At 38.7% G+C, this 27,532-nt stretch overlaps 1 protein-coding gene and 1 non-coding gene across 2 annotated transcripts in view; both read right to left on the minus strand.

The window, feature by feature from the left end:
* Positions 1–27,532, minus strand: part of NPEPPS (aminopeptidase puromycin sensitive) — a 117,297-nt gene that overhangs the window by 26,382 nt on the left and 63,383 nt on the right. Inside the window, exons 3-9 of the mRNA XM_052658919.1 lie at positions 26,249–26,326; positions 14,055–14,176; positions 3,708–3,815; positions 2,253–2,453; positions 1,701–1,797; positions 1,556–1,589; positions 296–410 (exon numbers count right to left, since the gene is read on the minus strand). Coding sequence (XP_052514879.1) covers positions 296–410; positions 1,556–1,589; positions 1,701–1,797; positions 2,253–2,453; positions 3,708–3,815; positions 14,055–14,176; positions 26,249–26,326 — 755 coding nt within the window. The remainder of the gene's footprint in view (positions 1–295; positions 411–1,555; positions 1,590–1,700; positions 1,798–2,252; positions 2,454–3,707; positions 3,816–14,054; positions 14,177–26,248; positions 26,327–27,532) is intronic.
* LOC128065698 (U6 spliceosomal RNA) lies at positions 15,195–15,297 on the minus strand. Its single transcript, XR_008201082.1, has one exon. It is a non-coding gene; the product is annotated as a U6 spliceosomal RNA (small nuclear RNA).

Below are 27,532 nucleotides of genomic sequence, written 5' to 3' on the forward strand. Positions count from 1 at the left end.
TGCATGGAAATTGTCTATCTAAGTGGAATCTCTTCCTTTCACCCAAATTAATATCATGACTTGCCCCATTTGCAGGCAGTATTTAGAACAGTTTAGGTAGTATTTTCTGTTGAATAAAGATTACCTGTATGTTCTTAATTAACATGGATATCCTGATAAAAACTTTTCAAAATAAAGTTTTTCTATCAAAAAAACTTTTTTGGTACAATGTGCCAGCCAAACCTGAAATACTATTTAGCCAACATAAGGTGTAGCAGGAAAAAAATATATTTGAGCACTTAAAAATATTAAATACCATAGTAACAAGATTTCCAAACCATTGATGGGCGAGTTCATGTCCCACAACCAGAGCAACCCACTGGCGTGATGAAGAACAGGAGTTTTTTGGATCAATAAGCAATGCAGTCTCCCTGTGTTTAAAAAAAAAATTTTTTTTTTAAATAAAAGTATTTCAATAAAAGCAGGCATGCAGAAGTGGGGGAGGGAGATTCAAACAGTAAATAAGATGGTCAAGTTAGGCTTTAAAGATGTCAAGAAAACATTTCCTTGGAGTACACAGGATAGAAAAAGTTCTGGGAAGATTAAAGACTACTCCAATTGAATTCACACAAGAGAAGATCAAAGATGTGACGCAAGTTTAATTGTCAGTTTGTTTATAGGATAGCTGCCTGAAATTTTAGAAAAACTGTCTAAAGGATTAGGGATTACTGTGCTAGACAGAAAGAGAAGACAGTTCTTCCATTAAAAGCAGGCAAGTGGCAAGTTGGAGGAAGATGCATTCCACAGTCCCAAAAAGAACACTGAACAGAGTGTCCAAAACTTAGCTCATCGAAGAAGGCAATTCAAAGTAGAAGGCCAAAACTTGTTTACAGACACTGCTTTTAAAATTATACAACCCACATGTTTGTATTGTGGTGACAGACATGTAAGAACTTGGCTGCTGCTGCTGCTGCAGTCGCTTCAGTCATGTCCGACTCTGTACGACCCCGTAGACGGCAGCCCACCAGGCTCCCCCGTCCCTGGGATTCTCCAGGCAAGAACACTGGAGTGGGTTGCCATTTCCTTCTCCAATGCATGAAAGTGAAAAGTGAAACTGAAGTTGCTCAGTCGTGTCCGACTCTTCGCAACCACATGGACTGCAGCCTACCAGGCTCCCTCCGTCCATGGGATTTTCCAGGCAAGAGTACTGGAGTGGGGTGCCATCACCTTCTCCAAGAACTTGGCTAGAAGACATTAAATCGGGGGAAGTTCTTCAAGCTGGATATATAACTATGTAACTACCAGGAGGAAGAGAAGGCACTGAAATGAGAAACTCAGCCAAAAATACATCTAGAAATACTACTAATGCCAGATGCTCACTTAAAAATCTTACACTCTCAGATAGTAGCACCAGAGGGTGTTCATCTGCATTCTTGAAATGTTCAAGGAAATGGGGGAAGGTAGGAAAATTTATGGCAGATCACAAAGCAGAAGCTACTGAACTGTAATTAGGAGTGAAGCACTCATGAAATCAGTGATTTAAAAGACAAGGCAGGGTAATACATCATTAACATACCTATAAGTAACAAGGCCCCAGTTCTCCATGGCACCTTCATAAAATAAAATATAAACATTTATTGATATTTATACATACTACTTCTTGAAAAATCATAAAACTCAAAAGTTATTACAACTTATCAATAAAATGAAATTTACTTTACCAGCTGCAAAGTCTGCAATAGCAATGAGATCAATTTTAGGTAGAGGATAAGGAACATTGAAGTAGTCCTTATAAAAAGGCAGAGTTTTAGCAGCAACCTATAAAAGTATAAAGAAAAGAACCATCTGATAAATCCTATTGCCATTCCTACAAAAATCCACAAAGGAATCCAGTTGCAAGCCAAATATCTCAAGTTACAAGAAACCAACCCTGGGGGACCCCCACCTCCAGAGACTGCTTTAGCCCTAAGCTTTGTATATGTCAGCGAAACTTTAATCCATTTATAACTCAGTATGAAAAGTACAATTATATATGTTCCCCCCTCCCCACTCTCTAGGTTAATAAATTCCATTCTAATATTCTCTTAATTATTATCTTTCAAAATGTTAACACCAAAGTTGCTAGTTCCAAGAGTCTATTAAAAGTAAAACCAAAGTAGCACAAGATATTTCAGATTAGATTATAAATAATTGTACTAATAATTGATCAGAAATGTAAATTCCCCAACCTGGAGTTATGGACTGTTGGAACAATCCTCTTCAAGTACATTTACCTCTAACGCAAATTTTCCTTGCTCTGCTTTGCCAACAGGGGTGTAAACACGGACACACACACCATCTTTTGACCTTGTTTCTACAAAGTCATATTCACCCACAACAAATGCCACCAGATATGTAGACATGACAGGTGTGCGAGCAAACTTCACTTCCACTACATTTTCATCATCAGGGTATGGTTTCCGATCAATTACATTCTTAAGGAAAAAAAAGGAAAATTTAACAGATTTACATTAAATACCTTAAAGCAAACACTACCCCCAAACTGTAGGCTTTGTAACCTTTTCTTCCCCCTTTCCAGCACTGCTTACGTCTCTATCCTAATTTACCCAGTACTATTATACTCTCAAGACTTTTCCTGCTACGAAAGTGAACTGATGAAGCATACATACTAAGAAGTTGGAGCTCAAGTGTTAAAACTACCAAGGATTTGTAAGGTAAAAGAAGTAACTTTTCTTGAATACCTATTAACATAACAGGTATTGGGATATTTTAAGACCTTAATACTTTTAAGTGAACGAAGGATACAAGACAAGAATTATTAATGAAAATAAAATGTAGTTGTGAAACTGGACATTTCAAAGGGCACAGATTTCTAGATTTAGAACATATTCTGTATGAAGGTTGGCTCTAAGCAAATTTGTGACAGATCTCATTTACTTTTAGAGTTCCCTAATTTCCCTCTTTTTCCTATTCAGGCTCTCAGTTTCAAGTTCTTGCTATTTTTTCTTCCAAGTAAGTCTTATTTAAGAAATGATCTGATAAATTCATTTGCATTAAACTGCAAATGAACATTTCAGTGTAATTTATTAGCTTCCTCTCTAAGAATATTTGAGAAAAGCGTCTTTAAGAAGAGAACCTATGGAATTCTCTCCACTAATAAAGGAAGCAAAGCCAGTTATTTCAGGTCCAGCAGGTGTTTCCAAGTTCCCTAGACTCCTATTATAGTCTACTGGCTACTCTATGTCTTAAATAAGGCAGTCTTAGACAACACATTTCAAGTAGTAAATGCTTATTCTACTATGAATGACATTCAATGACATCAGTGAAGGGAGTACATCCAAGAACACAATCAGTTAAAACCTAAATACACTTCATTATGTGGCTATAACTTTTGGCATTTAGTAAGAGTATCAGATTTTTTTTCTCTCAGGTAATAGTTATTAAGTTCATTTCTTACTTAGATTTCCAAATTAAAGGAAGCAGGTAATCTTGTTAACATAGCTTACAAGGAATTTCTTCCAGGGTGCGGGAAAACTCCCCAAATGAGGCAATTAAAAAAAAAAAAAGAGGGCTTACAAGAAACTAAGAACACTAACATCTGTGCTCCCATTTTGTGTCAAGTACTGTGCTGGGTGACTAGGTAGTTCCATGCTATCCCATCTAATCAGCAAACAAAATATGCTAAATGCTTATTCAAAATATAAGAATGCTCATTAACACATACATACCATGTTTGATAAAGCTACTCTGTCTTTAGGAACAACCAATGAAATATCAAAAGTTGCTTTGATGGCAGGTTCATCCCAGCAAGGAAAAGCTCTCCGAGCATCAGTAGCCTTAAAAAAAGAATATGAAATATGAACTATCACTGAATGAACCTACCGGACTATTTCATGTAACAACCATTCTTTCTATCATTCATTCATTCACTTTTTCAAATATTTATTTTCCACTTAATGCTAGCCAATAAGCTAGGCACTGATTACAAAGAAAATATAAGGTGCACTTTCATATATAACACATAAAACTGTCAGCATTTGACCCACTTATTTAAAGAGATCTCATTCTTTCTGTAAACATAAAAAGAGTAATAAACTTTAAAGCAAAATAAGATTTAGTGGTGTAGCAGAATATCAGTTATAAAAGAATCTTTAGTAAAATAGAAATAGAACTGCTGACAAGATTCTGTATCTTAAAAAAGAGCAAACAAAATACGCAGAGGTAGAGAAGGCATATTGTTGTTGAGCCCCTCAGTCACGTCCGACTCTCTGCGACCCAATGGACTGCAGCACATTGGGCTTCCCTGTCCTTCACTCTCTCCCAGAGCTTGCTCAAACTCATGTCCATTGAGTCGATAATGCCATCTAATCATTTCATCCTCTGTTGCCCCCTTCTCCTCCTGCCCTCAATCTTTCCCAGCATCAGGGTCTTTTCTAGTGAGTTGGCTCTTCCCATCAGCTGGCCAAAGTATTGGAGCTTCAGTATCAGTTCTTCCAGTGAATATTCAGGGTTGATTTCCTTTAGGATTGACTGATTTGATCTCCTTGCTGGCCAAGGACTCTCAAAAGAGTCTTCTCTAGCACCACAGTTCAAAAGCAACAATTCTTCAGTGCTCAGCCTTCTTCATGGTCCAACTCTATACGGACCTTTGTTGGCAAAGTGATGTCTCTGCTTTTTTAATACACTGTCTAGGTCTGTCATAGCTTTTTTTTCCAAGGAGCAAGCATCTTTTAATTTCATGGCTTCAGTCGCTGTCCGCAGTGATTTTGGAGCCCAAGAAAATAAAGTCTTGTCACTGTTTCCCCATCTATTTGCCATGAAGTGATGGGATCGGATGCCATGATCTTAGTGTTTTGAATGTTCAGTTGTAAGCCAGTTTTCTCACTCTCCTCTTTCACCTTCATCAAGAGGCTCTTAAGTTCCTTTTCAATTTCTGCCATTAGGGTGGTGTCATCTCCATACCTGAGGTTATTGATATTTCTCCCGGCAATCTTGATTTCAGCTTGTGCTTCATCTAGCCCGGCATTTTGCATGCTGTACTCTGTGTATAAGTTAAATAAGCAGGGTGACAATATACAGCCTTGACATACTCTTTTCCCAATTTTGAACCAGTCTGTTGTTTCACGTCCGGTTCTAACTGTTGCTTCTTAATTTTTGTTTCTTTTTTTGGGGGGGTGCCTGAACAGCATGTGGGATCTTAGTTCTCCATCAGGGATCAAACTCATGCCCCCAGCAGTAGAAGTGTGGAATCTTAACCATTGGCCTGCCAGGAAAACATATACTTCTGACAAAGGATTTCTTGGGGCTTCCTTGGTGGCTCAGTGGTAAAGAATTCGCCTGCCAATGCAGGAGACAAGGGTTTGATCCCTGATCTGAGAATATCCCATGTGCCATGGAGCAACAAGCCCCCTGTGCCACAGCTACGGAGCCTGTGCTCCAGAGCGCAGGAGCTGCGACTACTCAGCCCATGTGCCTTAGAGCCTGTGCTCTGCAACAGGAGGAGCCACAGCAATGCCTGCGTACCACACCTAGCGAGTAGCCCAGGCTGACCACAACTAGAGAAAAGCCTGCACAGCAACGAAGACCCAGCACAGCCAATAAATAAATATTTTTTAGAAAAGGATTTCTCAAAGGAAACATGTAACATGTCTGACTGCACTGTCAAAGAAATTAAATAAGTTATGAATTCTACTAAACAGTAAATAAGATGTTTGAAAAAGTTAAGTAGACTGTAAGGAAAAAATACACAGAAAAATTCAAATTAGGAGCAGCACTAAATAAATGAGTTTATACTAGAGGAAATTAAATGAGTGACATGGATAGTAAGACCTAAGTTTACTGATCTGTCTGGCTGCACTGGGCCTTAGTTGCTGCACACAGGATCTTTTGGGGTGGTAGGTGGGCTTCTCTCTAGTTGTATCTAGTTGTGGGTGACCCACAAACTGGAGAACCAAAGAAGTTCTTGCACTATGGTGAAGGTTCTGAACCCCAAGTAAGGCTTCCCAGCCTGGGTATTGGACAAAGGGACTGGGGATCCCCAGGAAATCTGGCCTTGAAGGTCAGCGAGATTTGATTACAGGACTTCCACAGGACTAGGGGAAACAGAGACTCCAGTCTCGGAGGGCACAAACAAAATCTTGCACGCACCAAGACCCAGAGGAAAGGAGCAGTGACCCCACAGGAGACTGAACCACAACTACCTGCTAGTGTTGGAAGGTCTCCTGTGGAGCTATGGGTTGACAAGGGCTCACCACAGGGACAGAGGCACTGGCAGCATCAGGCCAGGAAGGCCCCTCCCTTGGCATAGTAAACCCTCTTGGAATTTGCCATTAACCCTACCATAGGGCAAACAACTACCAGGGAGGGAGTGCAACCACACCCATCGGCAGATAATTGGATTAAAGCTTTACTGAGCAAGGCCCTGCCCACCAGAGCAAGACCCAGTTTTTCTCACTGCCAGTCCCTCCCATCAGGAAGCTTACACAAGCCTCTTAGCCTCCTCCATCAGAGGGCAGATTGAAGAAGCAAAAAGCACAGTCCCACAGCAGCTAAGACAAAAACAATAACCAAACAGAAAGTTAATCTCGATGAAAAAGCAGCAAGTTGTATCACAGATGAAAGGACAGGATAAAACCCCAGAAAAACAACTAAATGAAGTGGAGATAGGCAACCTTCCAGAAAAAGAACTCAGAAAAATGATAATGAAGATGATCCAGGATCTCGTGAAAACAATGAAGATGCAAGAAATGTTTACCAAAGACCTATAAGAACAAAAAGCAGATGAATAATATACTAGAAGGAATCAGAGCAGAATAACTGAGGCAAAAGAAAAGATAAATGACCTGGAAGACAGAATGGTGGAAACCACTGCTGTATAACAGAATATAGAAAAAAGGATGAAAAGAAATGAAGACAGCCTAAGAGACCTCTGGGACAACACTGAATGCACCAACATTCACATTATAGGAGTCCCAGAAGGAGGAGGGAGAGAAAAAGGACCTGAGAAAATATCTGAAGTAATAGCTGAAAATTTCCCCAACATGGGAAAGGAAACAGTTAACCAAGTCCAGGCAGCACAGAGAGTCCCAGGAAGGATAAACCCAAGGAGGAACACACTGAGACACATAGTAATCAAACTGACAAAAATTAAAGACAAAGATAAAATATTAAAAGCAACAAGAGAAAAATAACAAATAACATATAAGGGAACTCCCATCAGGCTATCAGCTGATTTCTCAATAGAAACTCCACAAGACAGAAGCAAACAGCAGGATATATTTAAAGTGATGAAAGGGAAGAACCTACAACCAAGAATACCCAGAAAGACTCTCCTTCAGAGTTGATGGAGAAATCAAAAGCTTTCCAGACAAGCAAAAGTTAAGAGAATTCAGCACCACCAAGCCAGGTTTACAACAAATGCTAAAGGAACTTTAAGAAGGAAACACAAGAGAAGGGTAAGACCTTCAAAAAATAAACCCAAAACAATTAAGAAAACGGTAATAGGATCATACATACTGATAATTACCTTAAATGTAAATGGATTAAATGCACCAACAGAAAGACATAACTGGCTAGGCAGATGAAAACATGTGCATGTATGTACTTCCACTTACATCACTGTGCTTGGCCCCCTCAAACTGTATGGAACTATTTTATATGGTTAAATTAATCATGTTCCCAATATGGCTTTTTTTTAAATTTAATTTTTACTTTATTTTACTTTACAATACTGTATTGGTTTTGCCATACATTGAAATGAATCCATCACAGGTGTACATGCCTTCCCAAACATGAACCCCCCCTCCCACCTCCCTCCTCATAACATCTCTCTGGGTCATCCCAGTGCACCAGCCCCAAGCATCCTGTATCCTGCATCGGACACAGACTGGCGATTCATTTCTTACATGATAGTATACATGTTTCAATGCCATTCTCCCAAATCATGCGACCCTCTCCCTCTCCCTCTGAGTCCAAAACTCCGCTCTACACATCTGTGTCTCTTTTGCTGTCTTGCATACAGGGTCATCATTGCCATCTTTCTAAATTCCATATATATGTGTTGGTATACTGTATTGGTGTTTTTCTTTCTGGCTTACTTCACTCTGTATAATCGGCTCCAGTTTCATCCACCTCATTAGAACTGATTCAAATGTATTCTTTTTAATGGCTGAGTAATACTCCATTGTGTATATGTACCACAGCTTTCTTATCCATTCATCTGCTGATGGACATCTAGGTTGTTTCCATGTCCTGGCTATTATAAACAGTGCTGCGATGAACATTGGGGTGCATGTGTCTCTTTCAATTCTGGTTTCCTCAGTGTGTATGCCCAGCAGTGGGATTGCTGGCTCATAAGGCAGTTCTGTTTGTAATTTTTGAAGGAATTTCCACACTGTTCTCCATAGTGGCTGTACTAGTTTGCATTCCCACCAACAGTGTAGGAGGGTTCCCTTTTCTCCACACCCTCTCCAGCATTTATTGCTTGGAGACTTTTGGATCGCAGACATTCTGACTGGTGTGAAGTGGTACCTCATTGTGGTTTTGATTTGCATTTCTCTAACAATGAGTGATGTTGAGCATCTTTTCATGTGTTTGTTAGCCATCTGTATGTCTTCTTTGGAGAAATGTCTATTTAGTTCTTTGGCCCATTTTTTGATTGGGTCATTTATTTTTCTGGAATTGAGCTGCGTAAGTTGCTTGTATGTTTTTGAGATTAGTTGTTTGTCAGTTGCTTCATTTGCTATTATTTTCTCCCATTCAGAAGGCTGTCTTTTCACCTTGCTTATAGTTTCCTTTGTTGTGCAGAAGCTTTTAATTTTAATTAGATCCCATTTGTTTATTTTTGCTTTTATTTCCAGAATTCTGAGGGGTGGATCATAGAGGATCCTGCTGTGATTTATGTCGGAGAGTGTTTTGCCTATGCTCTCCTCTAGGAGTTTTGTAGTTTCTGGTCTTACATTTAGATCTTTAATCCATTTTGAGCTTATTTTTTTGTGTGGTGTTAGAAAGTGATCTAGTTTCATTCTTTTACAAGTGGTTGACCAGTTTTCCCAGCACCACTTATGGCTTAAAATTATAATTATCTATTTTTTGTCTGGCTATTGGTTGGGAAAACTGATAAACACCTTTTACTATGGTGATTATGTAACTATTACTCACTTTATACCACTGTATCATGATTGGTCAACAGAAAATTAATAGTACTCTATATCACCAAACAAAACTACAATTTTACAGAAAAACCTGTAATCACTTTTTAAAATCCAGATGCTTATCAGAATTATCTTGAAATTTTTTGAAAAATACAAATGCCCAGGTATTGCATTTTTTCCTCCAAAGCTCCAGGTATGCTTCTAATGAGCAGTCATGTTTAAAAACAACTGGACTATATGATGATCTTTTATCTAGTTTACTTTTTCTATTTCACATTCAGTCCTCCCATTTCATTTAGTTTATGTTTTCCAATTTCTCCATCTTTTTCTTTTTTTTAAATGTTCTTTCTCAAGCCTTTATCAAGCATAGTAAAAAAGCTTATGTATACACATACATAAATAATATATATGCTATACAGATTTTAGAAAACTTATGAATTTTTGCCTACCTAAAAATTTATGATATTTTGATTCCATTTGTTTGACTTTGTATGAATAGATTGCTACATTTCTAATTAGGAAGATGAAATAAGCAACAAAGGTTTACTGTATAGTACCGGGAACTAGTCAATATCTTATAATAAACTATAATGGAAAATAATTTCAAAAATAATATATGCATAACTGAATCACCTTGCTGTGCACCTGAAACACTGTAAGTCAGTTATACTTCAATAGTATATGTATGAAGCAAAAAACAAAGGACAAGGTGATAAAAGCAATCAAAGGTACCTTTAGGGGATAGACACTAGAGCTAAATCTATTATTAAATGTTCCTGAAGAAGAGATCAGAGCAGAAACATAATGAAGATGCAACAGAAGAAAATACTGCTATACTGACGAAAGATCTGAATCTGAATGTGAGTAGGGTTCTGCAGCTGCTGCTGCTGCTAAGTCACTTCAGTTGTGTCCGACTCTGTGCGACCCCACAGATGGCAGCCCACCAGGCTCCTCTGTCACTGGGACTCTTCAGGGAAGAACACTGGAGTGGGTTGCCATTTCCTTCTCCAAGGCATGAAAGTGAAAAGTGAAAGTGAAGTTGCTCAGTCATGTCAGACTCTTAGCCACCCCATGGACTGCAGCCCACCAGGCTCCTCTGCCCATGGGATTTGCCAGGTAAGAGTACTGGAGTGGGGTGCCATTGCCTTCTCCCGAGTAGGGTTCACCAATTATTAAAAGTTAATGAACAGTGAACACCTGGTAAAAATTTTTAGGTACAAAGAAATAATTTAAAAAGCAATCACAAAGAAAATACAGCAAAATTTTAAATTGTGTTACTCTACAAAGGGAGAAGACCCATTTTAGTCTGACTCCTCCTATCTGACAAAATGAGATGTAAAAGAGTTTCGAACAACATATTTTTAAATATTTATTTTTATTTATTTATTAGGCTGTGCCAAAAGACAGAGAACTTATCATTAGCAGACCTGCCTTATAAGAAGTACTGAAAGAAGTCCTGTAAGCTCAAGTGAAATACAGTAAATGTAACTCCAATCCATACAAAGAAATGGAGAACACCATGAAGGGGAACACATAGGAATTATAAAGACAGCATAAATATTTTTATTTGGGTTTGGTCTGTTTTTCATTTTTGGCTGCACCACACAGCTCACAGGATTTTAGGTCCCCAACAAAGGATTGAACCCTGACCCGCTCCCTGTAGTAGAAAGTCCTAACCACTAGCCTACCAGGGAATTCCCATAAACATTTTTATTTGTAATTCTTTTCTGTTTTGTCTTTAACTCTGTCTTTAAAAGGCAACTGTATAAGGTAATAATTAGAAAATGACTGACAGGCTTAGATGTATTAATACTATATAAAGATCAAATTTTTATGACAATAATAGCATGAAGGAGTCAGGAGCTACAATGAAGCAAAGTTTTTATACATTAAAAAAATTTTCATATTAACCTGAACTATATTGGGTTTCTTTCAGTTCAGTTCAGTTCAGTCGCTCAGTCGTGTCCGACTCTTTGCGACCCCATGAATTGCAGCACGCCAGGCCTCCCTGTTCATCACCATCTCCCAGAGTTCACCCAGACTCACGTCCATCGAGTTCGTGATGACATCCAGCCATCTCATCCTCTGTCGTCCCCTTCTCCTCCTGCCCCCAATGCCCCCCAGCATCAGAGTCTTTTCCAGTGAGTCAACTCTTCGCATGAGGTGGCCAAAGTACTGGAGTTTCAGCTTTAGCATCATTCCTTCCAAAGAAATCCCAGGGCTGATCTCCTTCAGAATGGACTGGTTGGATCTCCTAGCAGTCCAAGGGACTCTCAAGAGTCTTCTCCAACACCACACTTCAAAAGCATCAATTCTTCGGCACTCAGCCTTCTTCACAGTCCAACTCTCACATCCATACGCGACCACAGGAAAAACCATAGCCTTGACTAGACGGACCTTAGTCGGCAAAGTAATGTCTCTGCTTTTGAATATACTATCTAGGTTGGTCATAACTTTTCTTCCAAGGAATAAACGTCTTTTAATTTCATGGCTACAGTCACCATCTGCAGTGATTTTGGAGCCCCCAAAAATAAAGTCTGACACTGTTTCCACTGTTTCCCCATCTATTTCCCATGAAGTGATGGGACCGGATGCCATGATCTTCGTTTTCTGAATGTTTAGCTTTAAGCCAACTTTTTCGCTCTCCTCTTTCACTTTCATCAAGAGGCTTTTGAGTTCCTCTTCACTTTCTGCCATAAGGGTGGTGTCATCTGCATATCTGAGGTTATTGATATTTCTCCCGGCAATCTTGATTCCAGCTTGTGTTTCTTCCAGTCCAGCGTTTCTGGGTTTAATACTTATTTATTTGGCGGTGCCAGGTCTTAGTTGCGGCATGCGAGATCTTCAGTTGCAGCACAAAGAATCTAGTTCCCTAACCAAGAATCAAACCGATAGGCCCCACACATCAGGAGCTCAGAGTCGTAGCCACTGGACCACCAGGGTGGTCCCTAGACCAAAATTTATGTACCTCTGAAAGAGAAAAACTGTAAGCCAATTGAATCACTCTTATTGAAGAAGTTGGGCTTGTCAAGGGAAAACTCACTCCAAAGAAACTATAGGGTGTCTCAGTTAAAAGGTAAGAAACTACTCTGTGATGAGAATTCTAAGTTGAGTGCTGTCAGAAAGCGGAGGCAATTTTATCAGCGAGTATTATCTTTTCTGTGAATATAAAGAGGGCAAAGTAGAGCAAGCCTAAGACTGCATTTGGTAAAAAAAAGCAGCAGTCACTTATTTTAACCAAGAAAGAGAGTTGTTTGTCTTCTGTAATGAACAAAATGACCTTGTTTTTGTCTGTGCTTGGAGGAAATTACGAAGGGGCCTTGTTTTGTCTCACCTTATCATGGTGTCAAAGTAGTAACCTTGCTGAGGTTGGCACTCTGTTTACATCCAACAGGAAAACAACATGCATTAGCTTCAGTGCCAGGACAACTTATGTCAGGGGCTGCTCTTTTTTTCTTCCCCCTCCCCCAACAAATCTTTTATATGTTCAGTAAAACTGGTTGTATATAAAGGCAAATGAAAGATTTCCTGATATCCCAGTACTCAGCAAGTACACCGCCTACATACTCTCCCTTTAAAAATCACTTGGAGACACACTCCAACAAATCATTCCAAGGTGAAGAAATGCTCAAAAGGGTTAGAGATAAGCACTGGAATCACACTCTCACATACACACATACACACAGGTAACAAAATTATATTTACATATATACATGTATATATAAAATCCACATATATCTGTGTATAGCTATATACGCATACATACTGGTAAAAAAACTTCAACACCTGGACTGCTTTTATACTTTGTATCTATGGCTTTTCCTACTAAATTAATACTGATACTGTTACAAAAATATCATTCCCCAGCCCACATCCCTAATTCTCTCCCCTGTATAATAAAGATAACTGAATACAGAATAAAAATTTCAAAATCATTAATACAATTATGGTTACAGGCATCTAGCCTCAAATAATCAGGCAAATAAGAGAACAGACCTTCGTGAGAATGTCTCACTGAAGATTGTGATTTTTTTTGGCTGCCCTGGGTCTTTGTTGTGGCACGTGGGCTCGTCATTGCTGATGTGGGCTTTCTCTACTTGTGGCCATCGGGGGCTACTCTCTGGTTATGGTGTGCAAGCTGCTCACCGCCATGGCTTCTGTTACTGCAGAGCATGGGCTCCAGGGTGCTAGCTCAGCAGTTGTGGTGCACGGACTTTATTGCCCTGCAGCATGCGGAATCTTAGCACCTGGACCAGGGACCAAGCCCATGTCCCCTGCATTGGCAGGAGATCCTTTCTTTCTGTTTTTTAAAAAATAATTTTATTTCATTACTTATTTTTGGTTGTGCTTTGTTTTTGTTGCTGCACGGACTTTTCTCAAGTTGTGGCTACTCTTTGATGTGACGTGCAGGCTCTAGGGTGCCCAGGCTTCAGTAGCTGTGGCAGGCAGGCTCAGCAGTTGCAGCTCCTGGGTTCTAGAGCACAGGCTCAATAGTTGTGGTGCATGGGCTCAGCTGTTCCACAGCATGTGGAATCTTCCCAGATCAGGAATAGAACCCATGTCTTCTCCACCAGCAGATGGATTCTTTACTACTGAGTCACCAGGGAAGCCTCTGGCAGGCAGATTCTCAATCACAGGTCCACGAGAGAAGTCCCAAGATCATAATATTTTAAAGAATGCATGCGTGCTAAGTCGCATCAGTCGTGTCCAACTCCTTGCAACCCCACTGACTGTAGCCCACAAGGCTCCTCTGTCCATGGGATTCTCCAGACAAGAATATTGCAGCAGGTGGCCATTTTCTCCTCCAGGGGATCTTTTCAACCCAGGGATTGAACCAGCATCTCTTAGCATCTCCTGCATTGGCAGGCGGACCCTTTACCACTAGCGCCACCTGGGAAGCTCGTATTTTAAAGAATAGCATACCTCAAACTGTGTGACAGCAGCATAGCGCACCTCTCCAGAAGGGGTAGTGTATTTACTTCTGTAGAAACCTTTCATTTTATCATTCAGTTCGCCAACAAAATCTATCTTTAAGGTTCCTGTACCTGTGATTGAAGATAAATGAAAATACTTTCATGGAGATATTAAGTACAAGTTATCAGAAGTATGTCATTAAGCATTAATTCATAGCTATTGACAATGTTCAAATCATTCCTTCGTTTCTCAAACACTCCTCTTGGCAATGTACAGAATACAGTATTTACTAAAGTGAATGGCAAACTAATCCTAAAGGAAACCTTAAAGTCATGTTTAGAGTGACTGCTAAGAAAGTTCTTTAATTTTACTAGTGAGTTTCAAATCACCAATACATGAAAAGCAGGAAAAGAAATAAATATATTCAATGTATGACTGGCTATTATGCACTGGTGCTTTAAAAATATTTAGTTGGGTAGACATTGTCTCCATTTTGTGAGATGAAGAAACTAACCCTAAAGTTAAATAACTTGCCCAAGGTCACACAATTAGTAAGTAGCAAGAATAAGATTAAAAACTTAGGTCTGTTTAATCCAAAATTCATGCTCTCTGCCAATTATGCCACATAGATTGATCCTTTCCTGAAATCTAAGAATATTAAAGAAATAAATTTAAACCAGTAATTATTAAATGCAAATAAAAATACAACCTGAATACATATTCTATTGTTATATAAGAGCAAAATCAATTTAGATAAAATAGGTTTTTTTAATTGAAGTATAGTTGATTTACAATGTTGTGCCAATCTCTGCTGTACAGTACAGTGACTCAGTTATACACATAAAGACATTCTTTTTTTTATACAAAATGAGAGTTTTTACAAATATATATACAGCTGACCCTTGAATAATACGGGGGTTAATCCACCTATAATTTATAGGTGCTTAGTTGCTAAGTCGTGTCTGACTATTTGTGATCCCATGGATTGTAGCCCACCAGGCTCCTCCATTCATGGGATTTCCCAGGCAAGAATACTGGAGTGGGTTGCCATTTCCTTCTCCAGGGGAACTTCCCAACCCAGGGATCGAACCCTGGGTCTCCTGCCTTGGCAGGCAGATTCTTTACCACTGAACCACCTGAGTAACCCAAAAAAACATGGAACGATTCACAAATCTGCATGTCTTCCTTGCGCAGGGCCATGATAATCTTCTCTGTATTGTTCTAATTTTAGTATATGCACAGCCTGTAGTGAAGTTGCTCGGTTGTGTCTGACTCTTTGTGACCCCATGGACTGTAGCCTACCAGGCTCCTCTGTCCATGGGATTTTCCAGGCAAGAGTCCTGGAGTGGATTGCCATTTCCTTCTCCAGGGGATCTTCCCAACCCAGGGATTGAACTCGGGTCTCCTGCATTGTAGACGGACGCTTTACCATCTGAGCCACCAGGGAAGTCCCATGCACAGCCTCAGCAAGCACAATAAAAGCAACTAACGCCTCCAGAGGCACCACTGGGATAGGGGCCTTCCATATCTGCAGTTTCTCCACATCTCCAAATTCAACCAACCTTGGACTGTGAGGTACTCTATTTACTACTGAAAACCATCTGAGTATAAGTGGACCCATGCAGTTCAAACCTGTGTTGTTTAAGCATCAACTATACTTTCTTTCATAACAGAAAAAACCTTATCACTATTATCTAGTGTCATCTACTAAATTCAGATGCATAACAAAACAATAATTCCATTCAACATTTTATAAATCCAGTCACAAAAAAACCCAAAAATGTTGACTTTGTAACTGATCCCTTTAAAGTGCCTATATATAAAAGAATCCATAGCGTGGGAATCTAATAAATCAGAGATATAATATGAACATAAAGTAATTAGCCACTTATATCAAAACTTTTATATCCTAATGCTTCAAACTGACATTTTGGAAAGCTTGCAGAGCAATGACACTGACATTGTTCAAAATGTTCTTGACTTTCTGACATATCCTTTTGGATGTTCACAAAGTCAAATCTTCACCTGCCAAAACTGAATTTGCTTTTTGGAAAGGTCCAAGTCATAAAAAGTTGAAGTCTGCAGATTATGTGAATAAAAAATTGCAATCTATTTCTAGACAAAACACTAATTGTGCCTATGAAGTAATTAAGCTAATTTCCTTATATGCCTCAAACTGGTTTTGAAAGTAATTTCAAGTAAAAATTTCAGATGTTTGCAGCAAAGTCACAACTAAACAAAGTATCACATTCTGAATCATGCTAGGAAAATAAAACCAAACAACTCAGTTGAAGGTCCACTGAACAGACATTTGTGATAGTATTTTTTTTAAAAATCAGACATTCTGGCTGAAGAGATCAATAAATACTTTTTTTTTTTAAGAGAATGATAGATTACTGGGACAGTAAATATAAAAACAGTAAAAGAATCTGAAACAATTCTGACTGATACTAAAGAATTTAGCTATAAATAATATAACATTTCTCTATTTTCATTAGGAATTCATTGATTTAAAAAAAAAGGGCATATGTGTTCACAGTAATCAAGTTTTTGTTGTTGTTTAGTCGCTAAGTCATGTCCAACTCTGCAACCCAGGCTCCTCTGTCCAAGGGATTTCCCAGGCAAGGATACTGGAATCGGTTGCCATTTCCTTCTCCTTGGATCTTCCCAACCCAGGGATCAAACTGACGTCTCCCGCTTGGCTGGTGAATTCTTTACTGCTGAGCCACCCCTGGGAAGCCCCAATAAAGTTAGTAAAGAATATCTATTAGACTAGGAAAACCTCTTTAAACATAGAACTGTTGGATGAAATTTTATGTTCAGTTCAGTTGCTCAGTCGTGTCCGACTCTTTGCGACCCCATGAATCGCAGCACGCCAGGCCTCCCTGTCCATCACCAACTCCCGTCCACCAGACTCACGTTCATCGAGTCAGTGATGGCATCCAGCCATCTCATCCTCTAGCGTCCTCTTCTCCTCCTGCCCCCAATCCCTCCCAGCATCAGAGTCTTTTCCAATGAGTCAACTCTTCTCATGAGGTGGCCAAAGTACTGGAGTTTCAGCTTTAGCATCATTCCTTCCAAAGAAATCCCAGGGCTGATCTCCTTCAGAATGGATTGGTTGGATCTCCTTGCAGTCCAAGGGACTCTCAAGAGTCTTCTCCGACACCACAGTTCAAAAGCATCAATTCTTCAGCGCTCAGCCTTTTTCACAGTCCAACTCTCACATCCATACATGACCACAGGAAAAACCAAAGCCTTGACTAGACAGACCTTAGTCGGCAAAGTAATGTCTCTGCTTTTCAATATGCTATCTAGGTTGGTCATAACTTTCCTTCCAAGAAGTAAGCGTCTTTTAATTTCATGGCTGCAGTCACCATCTGCAGTGATTTTGGAGCCCCCCAAAATAAAGTCTGACACTGTTTCCACTGTTTCCCCATCTATTTGCCATGAAGTGATGGGACCGGATGCCATGATCTTCGTTTTCTGAATGTTGAGCTTTAAAGCCAACTTTTTCGCTCTCCTCTTTCACTTTCAAGAGGCTTTTGAGTTCCTCTTCACTTTCTGCCATAAGGGTGGTGTCATCTGCATATCTGAGGTGATTGATATTTCTCCTGGCAATCTTGATTCCAGCTTGTGCTTCTACCAGCCCAGCGTTTCTCATGATGTACTCTGCATAGAAGTTAAATAAGCAGTGACAACATACAGCCTTGACGTACTCCTTTGCTATATGAAACCAGTCTGTTGTTCCATGTCCAGTTCTAACTGTTGCTTCCTGACCTGCATACAGATTTCTCAAGAGGCAGGTCAGGTGGTCTGGTATTCCCATTTCTTTCAGAATTTTCCAGTTTATTGTGATCCACAGAGTCAAAGGCTTTGGCATAGTCAATAAAGCAGAAATAGACGTTTTTCTGGACCTCTCTTTCTTTTTCCATGATCCAGCAGATGTTGGCAATTTGATCTCTGGTTCCTCTGCCTTTTCTAAAACGAACTTGAACATCAGGGAGTTCACGGTTCACGGACTGCTGAAGCCTGGCTTGGAGAATTTTGAGCATTACTTTACTAGCATGTGAGATGAGTGCAGTTGTGTGGTAGTTTGAGCATTCTTTGGCATTGCCTTTCTTTGGGATTGGAATGAAAACTGACCTTTTCCAGTCCTGAGGCCACTGCTGAGTTTTCCAAATTTGCTGGCATGTTGAGTGCACCACTTTCACAGCATCATATTTCAGGATTTGAAATAGCTCAACTGGAATTCCATCACCTCCACTAGGTTTGTTTGTAGTGATGCTTCCTAAGGCCCACTTGACTTCACATTCTAGGATATCTGGCTCAAGATGAGTAATCACACCATTGTGATTATCTGGGTCGCGAAGATCTTTTTTGTACAGTTCTTCTGTGTTTTCTTGCCACCTCTTCTTAATATCTTCTACTTCTGTTAGGTCCATAACATTTCTGTCCTTTATCGAGCCCATCTTTGCATGAAATGTTCCTCTATTTCTTTGCATTGATCACTGAAGAAGGCTTTCTTATCTCTTCTTGCTATTCTCTGGAACTCTGCATTCAGATGCTTATATCTTTCCTTTTCTCCTTTGTTTTTTGCCTCTCTTCTTTTCACAGCTATTTGTAAGGCCTCCCCAGACAGCCATTTTGCTTTTTTGCATTTCTTTTCCATGGGGATGGTCTTGATCCCTGTCTCCTGTACAATGTCACGAACCTCATTCCATAGTTTATCAGGCACTCTATTTATCAGATCTGGCCCTTAAATCTATTTCTCACTTCCACTGTATAATCATAACGGATTTGATTTAGGTCATACCTGAATGGTCTAGCAGTTTTCCCTACTTTTTTCAATTTAAGTCTGAATTTGGTAATAAGGAGTTCATGATCTGAGCCACAGTCAGCTCCTGGTCTTGTTTTTGTTGACTGTATAGAGTTTCTCCATGTTTGGCTGCAAAGAATATAATCAATCTGATTTCGGTGTTGACCATCTGGTGATGTCCATGTGTAGAGTCTTCTCTTGTGTTGTTGGAAGAGGGTGTTTGCTATGACCAGTGCATTTTCTTGGCAAAACTCTATTAGTCTATGCCCTGCTTCATTCCGCATTCCAAGGCCAAATTTGCCTGTTACTCCAGGTGTTTCTTGACTTCCTACTTTGGCATTCCAGTCCCCTATAATGAAAAGGACATCTTTTTGGGGTGTTAGTTCTAAAAGGTCTTGTAGGTCTTCATAGAACCGTTCAACTTCAGCTTCTTCAGCGTTACTGGTTGGGGCACAGACTTGGATTACTGTGATATTGAATGGTTTGCCTTGGAAATGAACAGAGATTATTCTATCGTTTTTGAGATTGCATCCAAATACTGCATTTCAGACTCTTTTGTTGACCATGATGGCTATTCCATTTTTTCTGAGGGATTCCTGCCCGCAGTAGTAGATATAATGGTCATCTGAGTTAAATTCACCCATTCCAGTCCATTTTAGTTCACTGATTCCTAGAATGTCGACGTTCACTCTTGCCATCTCTTGTTTGACCACTTCCAATTTGCCTTGATTCATGGACCTGACATTCCAGGTTCCTATGCAATACTGCTCTTTACAGCATCAGACCTTGCTTCTATCACCAGTCACATCCACAGCTGGGTATTGTTTTTGCTTTGGCTCCATCCCTTCATTCTTTCTGGAGTTATTTCTCCACTGATCACTAGTAGTGTGCTGGGCACCTACTGACCTGGGGAGTTCCTCTTTCAGTTTCCTATCATTTTGCCTTCTCATACTGTTCATGGGGTTCTCAAGGCAAGAATACTGAAGTGGTTTGCCATTCCCTTCTCCAGTGGAGCACATTCTGTCAGACCTCTCCACCATGACCCGCCTGTCTTGGGTTGCCCTGCGGGCATGGCTTAGTTTCATTGAGTTAGACAAGTGTCTAACTCAATTTTATGTTACAATTCCATAAATGGAATTGGCCAGTCTGTTTTTCAATAAGTCAACTGTTAAGATGTCTTCATGCTGCTGCTGCTGCTGCTAAGTCGCTTCAGTAGTGTCCGACTCTGTGCGACCCCATAGACGGCAGCCCACCAGGCTCCTCCATCCCTGGGATTCTCCAGGCAAGAACACTGGAGTGGGTTGCCATTTCCTTCTCCAATGCATGAAAGTGAAAAGTGAAAGTGAAGTCGCTCAGTCGTGTCCGACTTTTAGCGACCCCATGGACTGCAGCCCATCAGGCTCCTCCATCCATGGGATTTTCCAGGCAAGAGTACTGGAGTGGGTTGCCATTGCCTTCTCCGAGATGTCTTCATACTCCATGGTAAATCTACTTTTGACTTTTCCTAATTGGAATAAAAGTGGATTTAAAATTCTTAACTAAATAAGAAAGTCTGCTCACATTTTTACTTGGTTTTAAATCTCCAAGGTCATAATACTATAACAAGATATTGACAATGACCATTTCTGAAAAGTGGCAGACTACAAAATAGAAACTATTGGGAAGGGTTATTACCTGAAATTCAAACAAAACACGTTTGTTTTTTTTAATATATTACTAAATGTAATTGGTGTCACATTATACAGTACTAATTATAGAATATTTGCTATTGATACAGAATTTTAGGGCAAAAACAGGAGGAAAAAGGACTTCATGATAAATTTCATCTGTCAATTTTATACCACACTAAAGAATCAATTGCCAGAAAGTCTGATTTTATACCTATTTTCACATATAACTGACTTTGCTTCCTCAAATTAGATGCCTTATTTGAATATCCAAGGTATACAATATTTATTCTTGGGATGATAAGCCTTTTAAAACATATAAGCTCATTTACTAATTAAACAACTGAAAAATTAGGACTTCCTCCAAAAAACTTTGGTTTTTAAAGCTTAGGAGAGTATAATAATTGTTGCAAAACCTGAAGTAACAAAATTACTAAAAATTATAAAAAATTTAATGAGTCTAGCTATGAAATTTAAGACAGATTACTTTATATAAAGAGCATAAGTCTCTGACTTTTTGTCACCATGTCTTATGATCCTGTTTTCCACTCCTCAAAATGTTAGTATCTTCTAGCATTTTGCAAATGATTGTCACTCTACAGGATCCTTAACCACTGATTCTAAGGTTGTTAGGCCTTAGATGATGATGGGAAGTTAACCAATATTCTAAAATGGTGCCAATTTCAGAAACAAAGATGTTTTATTTTGTTATATAGTATTTGGCACGACTGTTAATTTTGAATCGGCTAAACACAAAGGTTACTAATGTCTTCCTGATACACGCTCAGTATGTATTACCACAAGAGAGACCACTTACTGAAATTTGAAAAACAAAATCAGGATTTTATTTTTAAAGCAAAGAATGACTAGGTAACTGTGACCCAGATATCTGACGAAAATGTGAAAGTCAATGATTTTCAAACATATTTATATATATTCAATAATTTAATACAATCACATCTGTAAATGAGATAATTTTTAATTTTAATATTCATATTAGGTACTTAAGTATATTATATTAGCTAAAAAATCTCCAAAACTTTATCAAATATACTAAGTATGTGCGTGCTAAGTCGCTTCAGTTGTGTCCGACTCTTATTTAGAGTCCCTATGGACCACAGCCCACCAGGCTCCTCTGTCCATGGGATTTTCCAGGCAAGAATACTGGAGTGGGTTGCCATTCCCTCTCCAGGGGATCTTCCCGACCCAGGGATCGAACCTGCGTCTCTCAAGCCTGCTGCATTGTCAGGTGGGTTCTTTACCACTAGCGTCATCTGGGAAAAAAGTATAGTGTATACTAACGGTCATAACCTTCAATGACTTGTTCCTGCTTTTATTAGAAATGACTTAACAATTTACCATTTCTATTGTAAAAAGTCCTTATCAAGAATGATGTAGCTCTTATATACTGATAATAGATGACCTCTTATATATAAAGAAGGGTAGAGAATACATATGACGTGCTAACTTCTGTGTTGTTAAATGGTATAAACATGAATGCTTATAAAAGCATGGAGCAGTTTTGAAAGAATACATAGGAAACTGTATTCTCCACTTAGGAGAAGTGGGGCTGAGAGAGACAGGAATAGAACAACCAACAAATTATCACTACGTATCACTTGAATTTCAAGCCATGTGCATGTGTTATATTTTTTGAACATTTAATTTAAAAAATAAAAGGAGCATACTGTGCTGGTTAGTAGTACAAAGTTTTGAATTAAACTGCTTGTGTTCTCTGACTGCCACTATATTAGCTGTTGACCTTGGGCAAGTTATGTAAGTTAAATACATCATTTGGCGCAATACTTTATCTTTAAAGCGGAGATCATAGAATCTATTTCAAAACGGATTAACAAATGTTTATGATGCACATAAAACAGTACCTGGCACAGAGTAAGCACTCAGTAGATACATGTGTGAATATATAATACACACATACATTCATATACAGGTATACATCACACACACACACACACACATACACACATATCTTCTGGGAGTTTATGTCCTTTCTGACCTGATGAGTTCCAGCAAGTATATTCTGGCTTCTTTTGATAAACACACTAATATTTTTGATTTAAAAAATTATGTCAAATTTCCTAATGCTAAAGAATTGAATCTATGCTACTTTTTTTCTATACATGCTAACTAGATTTATGTATCTTAGGCTATTTTAAGCCACCTTTAAATATTTTTGCTCCTCTCTTCCTTATTTTTATTTCATTAATTTCTGCTCTTAATCTTTCTCTTCTACTTTCTTCAAGTTACCTGTCCTTTTCGTCTAACATTAATCTTGATGCCCTCTTAATTAATTTTCAGCCTTTCTTCTTAGCTAAATATCCTCTTTGAAAATAATGGTTTACCTGCATCCTACATGTTCTGTATGTGGCAATTTTATTCAGTTCAGTCACTCAGTCCTGTCCAACTCCTTGCGACCCCATGAATCACAGCACGCCAGGCCTCCCTGTCCATCACCAACTCCCGGAGTTCACTCAGACTCACGTGCATCGAGTCAGTGATGCCTTCCAGCCATCTCATCCTCTGTCGCCCCCTTCTCCTCCTGCCCCCAATCCCTCCCAGCATCAGAGTCTTTTCCAATGAGTCAACTCTTCACATGAGGTGGCCAAAGTACTGGAGTTTCAGCTTTAGCATCATTCCTTCATTAATTTTCAGAAGTATCATTTTTCCAATATATGAAAAGGCATTTTTTGTCTTTTGCTACTGACTTTAATCTTTTCATAGTATGAACACAGAATATAGTTTGTAACGATACAGATTTTAAATTTTTAAAAAAGTTCCTATCATTTCTATCAAAATGATAGTTCACAGTTTTAAACCTCATATATCTGCCTGCAATGCAGGAGACCCAGGTTCAATCCCTGTGTTGGGAAGATTCCCTGGAGAAGGAAATGACAACCCACTCCAGTATTCTTGCCTGGAAAATCCCATGGACAGAGGAACCTGGTAAGCTATAGTCCATGGGGTCGCAAAGAGTCAGACACGACTGAGCGCTAACACACAACACAGTTTTCTACAGGCCACCTATATAAGCTGCAGGCACGCCCAATGCTAGTTACTCCCTACACCTGCCTCAGTAGCAACCCTATGATTTCTAAACACCTTGTTTATTTAGCTATTTTTTTAACTTTTCAATTTTCTTCTTACTATAAAAAGTGAAGTTTGAGCTAAACTACATCTCCACTACTGTATCTTTCACAAAGAATTAAAATTTTCTATAACTTCAAAGATCTGAAAATATTTTCTTTAACCTCACTGCGTGGCTAAGCACAGAATTCTAAATTGAGAGTCAGATTCACTTATAATTTTCAAGGAATGGCTTTATTAGAGTCTGGTTTCCATTGTAAATCTACTGCTCTTTTGATTTCCGAACCTTGAAGGTAACTTCCTCCTAACTCCCTCGCCTCGGGTAGAAACTCTTTGAGAGCCTCACTTTACCCCCTGAAAATTCTAAAATTTGCTTTGGTGTGGGACTTCTTACATTTATTGAGTTTCCTTTTGATAGTGTATTTTTTCAAACTTAAGGCTTCTGTCTCATCAGTTCAAATAAATTTTCATGTTGTGTGTTTTTCATAATTTCCCCTTCCCATTTTCTATATCCTCTCTTTCACTAGCTGGATGTCTGGTCCTGCTAGATCAGTCCTCCAATCTTCCTATTTGGAAGATGCCTCTATTTCACCTTTCAAAACTTTTGTTTGTTTTTACTCCTAATATATTATAATTTCTATTCCATCCTCTTTTTATTTAATGAATGTAATATTAGTAATACTCCTTAGGATATTAATCTGTTTGGGTTTCTATATTTCTATTATACTTATTGCTTTCCTTTTTGCTTTATAGTTTCATTTAGAAGTTTATCCAATGTCTGGTAATTATTGCCCCAGTGACTTTGGGCTTGGCCATGCTATTTGCTTTGCACAATGAAATGTGAATGAACATCACCATCCACATAGAAGCTTTAAATGTTTGTGATTTGTTGCTGTCTCCAGCTCCGAGCTTCTGCCCTCTGCCATATGACAGAACGGCATGCTGCACATAGCGGCTACTCACTACAGAGCCTGGCATCAAGAGTCATATGAGCTTAGTGGAGTTCAGGGAAGTTGGCAATATGTCTGCAGATGATCAGCAGTCCTCAGGGCCATGTGTAAACAAGAAATATGTTGTAAGCCCGTGATATTTGTGATTCCATTTGTGGGTTAAAATATATACAGACTTATGTATACATAGACTATTTCTGGAAGGATTCACTAGACAATAAAAGTAGAAGGGGTCAGAGAGAGAAATTCTCAGTTTTCAGGTTATTATCTTCAGTATTTTTTAATACAGGTTCATGGCAAACATTTGTTTTTATAATAATTTCACACAAAAATAATCCTAGTGAGAAAAAGACAAAATGAAAGGTCTTAAACAGTACCAAGATAAAACTTCTCCAATTTAAAATTTTTCTATAAACACTTTCATATTGAGGGAATATATTCTCAATATAAAAATTATGGAAAACAGAGAAGGGTATGAATAAGAATAAAAATCATCAATTATGTCAACAACCAGACATATAATATTATTCATACCATTTTAGAGGTATCACATCACCTTGTATGTGTCATTCTGTATTCTGTTTTTCAATTTTACATTATAATAAGTACTTTACAAACCTCACTTTTAATTGCTGGATGTATTCATCATACATATATGTCATAATTAGCTTAATTATTCCCTTAATGTTGGACAAATGTATTAATTCTAATTTTTTACTATCTTAGTAATGTCTGAAGAGACATTTCTAGGCATAAGGTATTTCTTGTATTTATGACTTTTCTTTAGGATACTATATTCCTAAATACCAGAACTGCCAGGTCAAAAGACATGAATATCTTTAGGCTCTTAACACATACTGCCAGGCTGCTTTCCAAATAAATTACATCGAGATTCATTTTTTTACTTCTGATTACATGACAGACAAAAACTGGTATTATCTGTAGCAGTTATTTCAATATTTCTCATTACAAGGAGGGCAAACATCTTAACACACTGTTACTATTCATTTGTATTTTCTTTCATATGTGGCTTTCATATGTGGCTTTTCATATGCTCATTTATCAAAGTCTCAGTACTTTACCAACTGATTTGTATATCATTTCTTCCATTATATTAAGCTCAGAACGTCTAGTTTCTTTGTGCTTTTAAATGGCACATGCAGTAATATATCAACGAATCTTTCCTTCCATGCTCTCACTTAGCATAGCATCTCTCTAATCTCCGACTGCACCTCAAAATCATCTGTGGAACATTTGCCTCAGATATTTGGATTCAATTAGTAGAAGAACTAGGTAGATGTAATTTTAAAAAACTGAAACTGAAAAAGTGAAAACAATGCATTATGTTCTAGAATAGAATGACTGTCATTTCTTACTCTTTTCTGGTGGGTAAACATTGAAATGAACCTGACTGTTTTAAGCTCTATCTTCATGCTCTGTTACTGTTGTTCAGTTGTCAAGTAGAATCTGACTCTTTGAGACCCCATGGACTGCAGCATGCCAGGCCTCCCTGTCCCTCACCATCTCCCAGAGTTTGCCCAAGATCTTAGTCTCCCTAAAACAAAGAGCTTTTTATTTAAAAAAAAGAAGACATGCAATAAATCTTTTGGGAATAAGTAAGATGTCACTATTCATTATGGGATTTTATAAAGCCATGTCTCCTACCTGGTTGGAGAGTACTAGGAAAAGACAAGGTGACTTTTTCATCTTCATTTTGATAGTTAAATCCTGTAGCATGTATTTCTGGAATGGAAAAAAAAAAAATTACTTCACAAATCTGACTGGACCAAATCCAGCCTGTAGCAATTAACATTTTCAAGAGCAAAATCTCAAATAAAATTAAATATTCTGAATTTAATAAATCAAGTTCCTATTAACAAGAGTGTCACTTCAAACTAACCTATTTTAGACTATGTAACCTAACTTAAATATGCTCCTTAAAAATAATTACACATCCTACATTAATTCACAAAACTTTCATGATATAAGGAAATAGGGCTACTATAAATGTGAAAAGGTTTTCTACCGGATTCCCAGACATACTTCATCCTTCTTTGTGTAATAATGATACTGCCTTATTCGTTGCAGTCTTACTCCTGAACATTTGAAATACAGAACAGGTTGCCAAGATTTCAGTGTTAAGATACGTCACTGATAAAGAACCCGCCTGCCAATGCAGAAGACACGGGTTAGATCCCCGATCTGGGAGAATCCCACATGCAACTAATTTAAGCCCGTGCACGCCCATGCAACACAACTAATGAGCCTGTGCTCTAGAGCCCAGAAACTGCAACTCCTGAGACCACATCCCGGAACTACTGAAGCCTGTGCACCTAGAGCACAGGATCTGCAACGGGACGAGCCCCTGCACTGAGAAGCCCTCGCACTGCCACCGGAGTGGCCCCTGCTCCCCACGACGGGAGAAAAGCCAAGACCCAACAGTCAAAAATGATCCAAAAAATAAAACGAAAACACAGACTTCTCAGTGAAAGTTCTGTTCTCCCACTCAAACAAAGGTAACAGTTCCAATAAGATAGAAGTCCTATTTCCACTGAAATTCTTTGTTGTTACGTTTTATAGAAATAAGGAAGGAAAAAACAGGTGTGCAGATTAAATTAAGGTTCTGATTTACTCCCTACCAGTAGAAAAACATCTATTTCTGCTTTATTGACTATGCCAAAGCCTTTGACTGTGTGGATCACAATAAACTGTGGAAAATTCTGAAAGAGATGGGAATATCAGATCACCTGATCAGCCTCTTAAGAGACCTATATGCAGGTCAGACAGCAACAGTTAGAACTGGACATGGAACAACAGACTGGTTCCAAATAGGAAAAGGAGTACGTCAAGGCTGTGTATTGTCACCCTGCTTATTTAACTTCTATGGAGAGCACATCATGAGAAACGCTGGGCTGGAAGAAACACAAGGTGAAATCAAGATTGCTGGGA

The sequence above is a fragment of the Budorcas taxicolor genome, chromosome 19 (assembly GCF_023091745.1).
Source record: "Budorcas taxicolor isolate Tak-1 chromosome 19, Takin1.1, whole genome shotgun sequence".
Taxonomy (NCBI): domain Eukaryota; kingdom Metazoa; phylum Chordata; class Mammalia; order Artiodactyla; family Bovidae; genus Budorcas; species Budorcas taxicolor.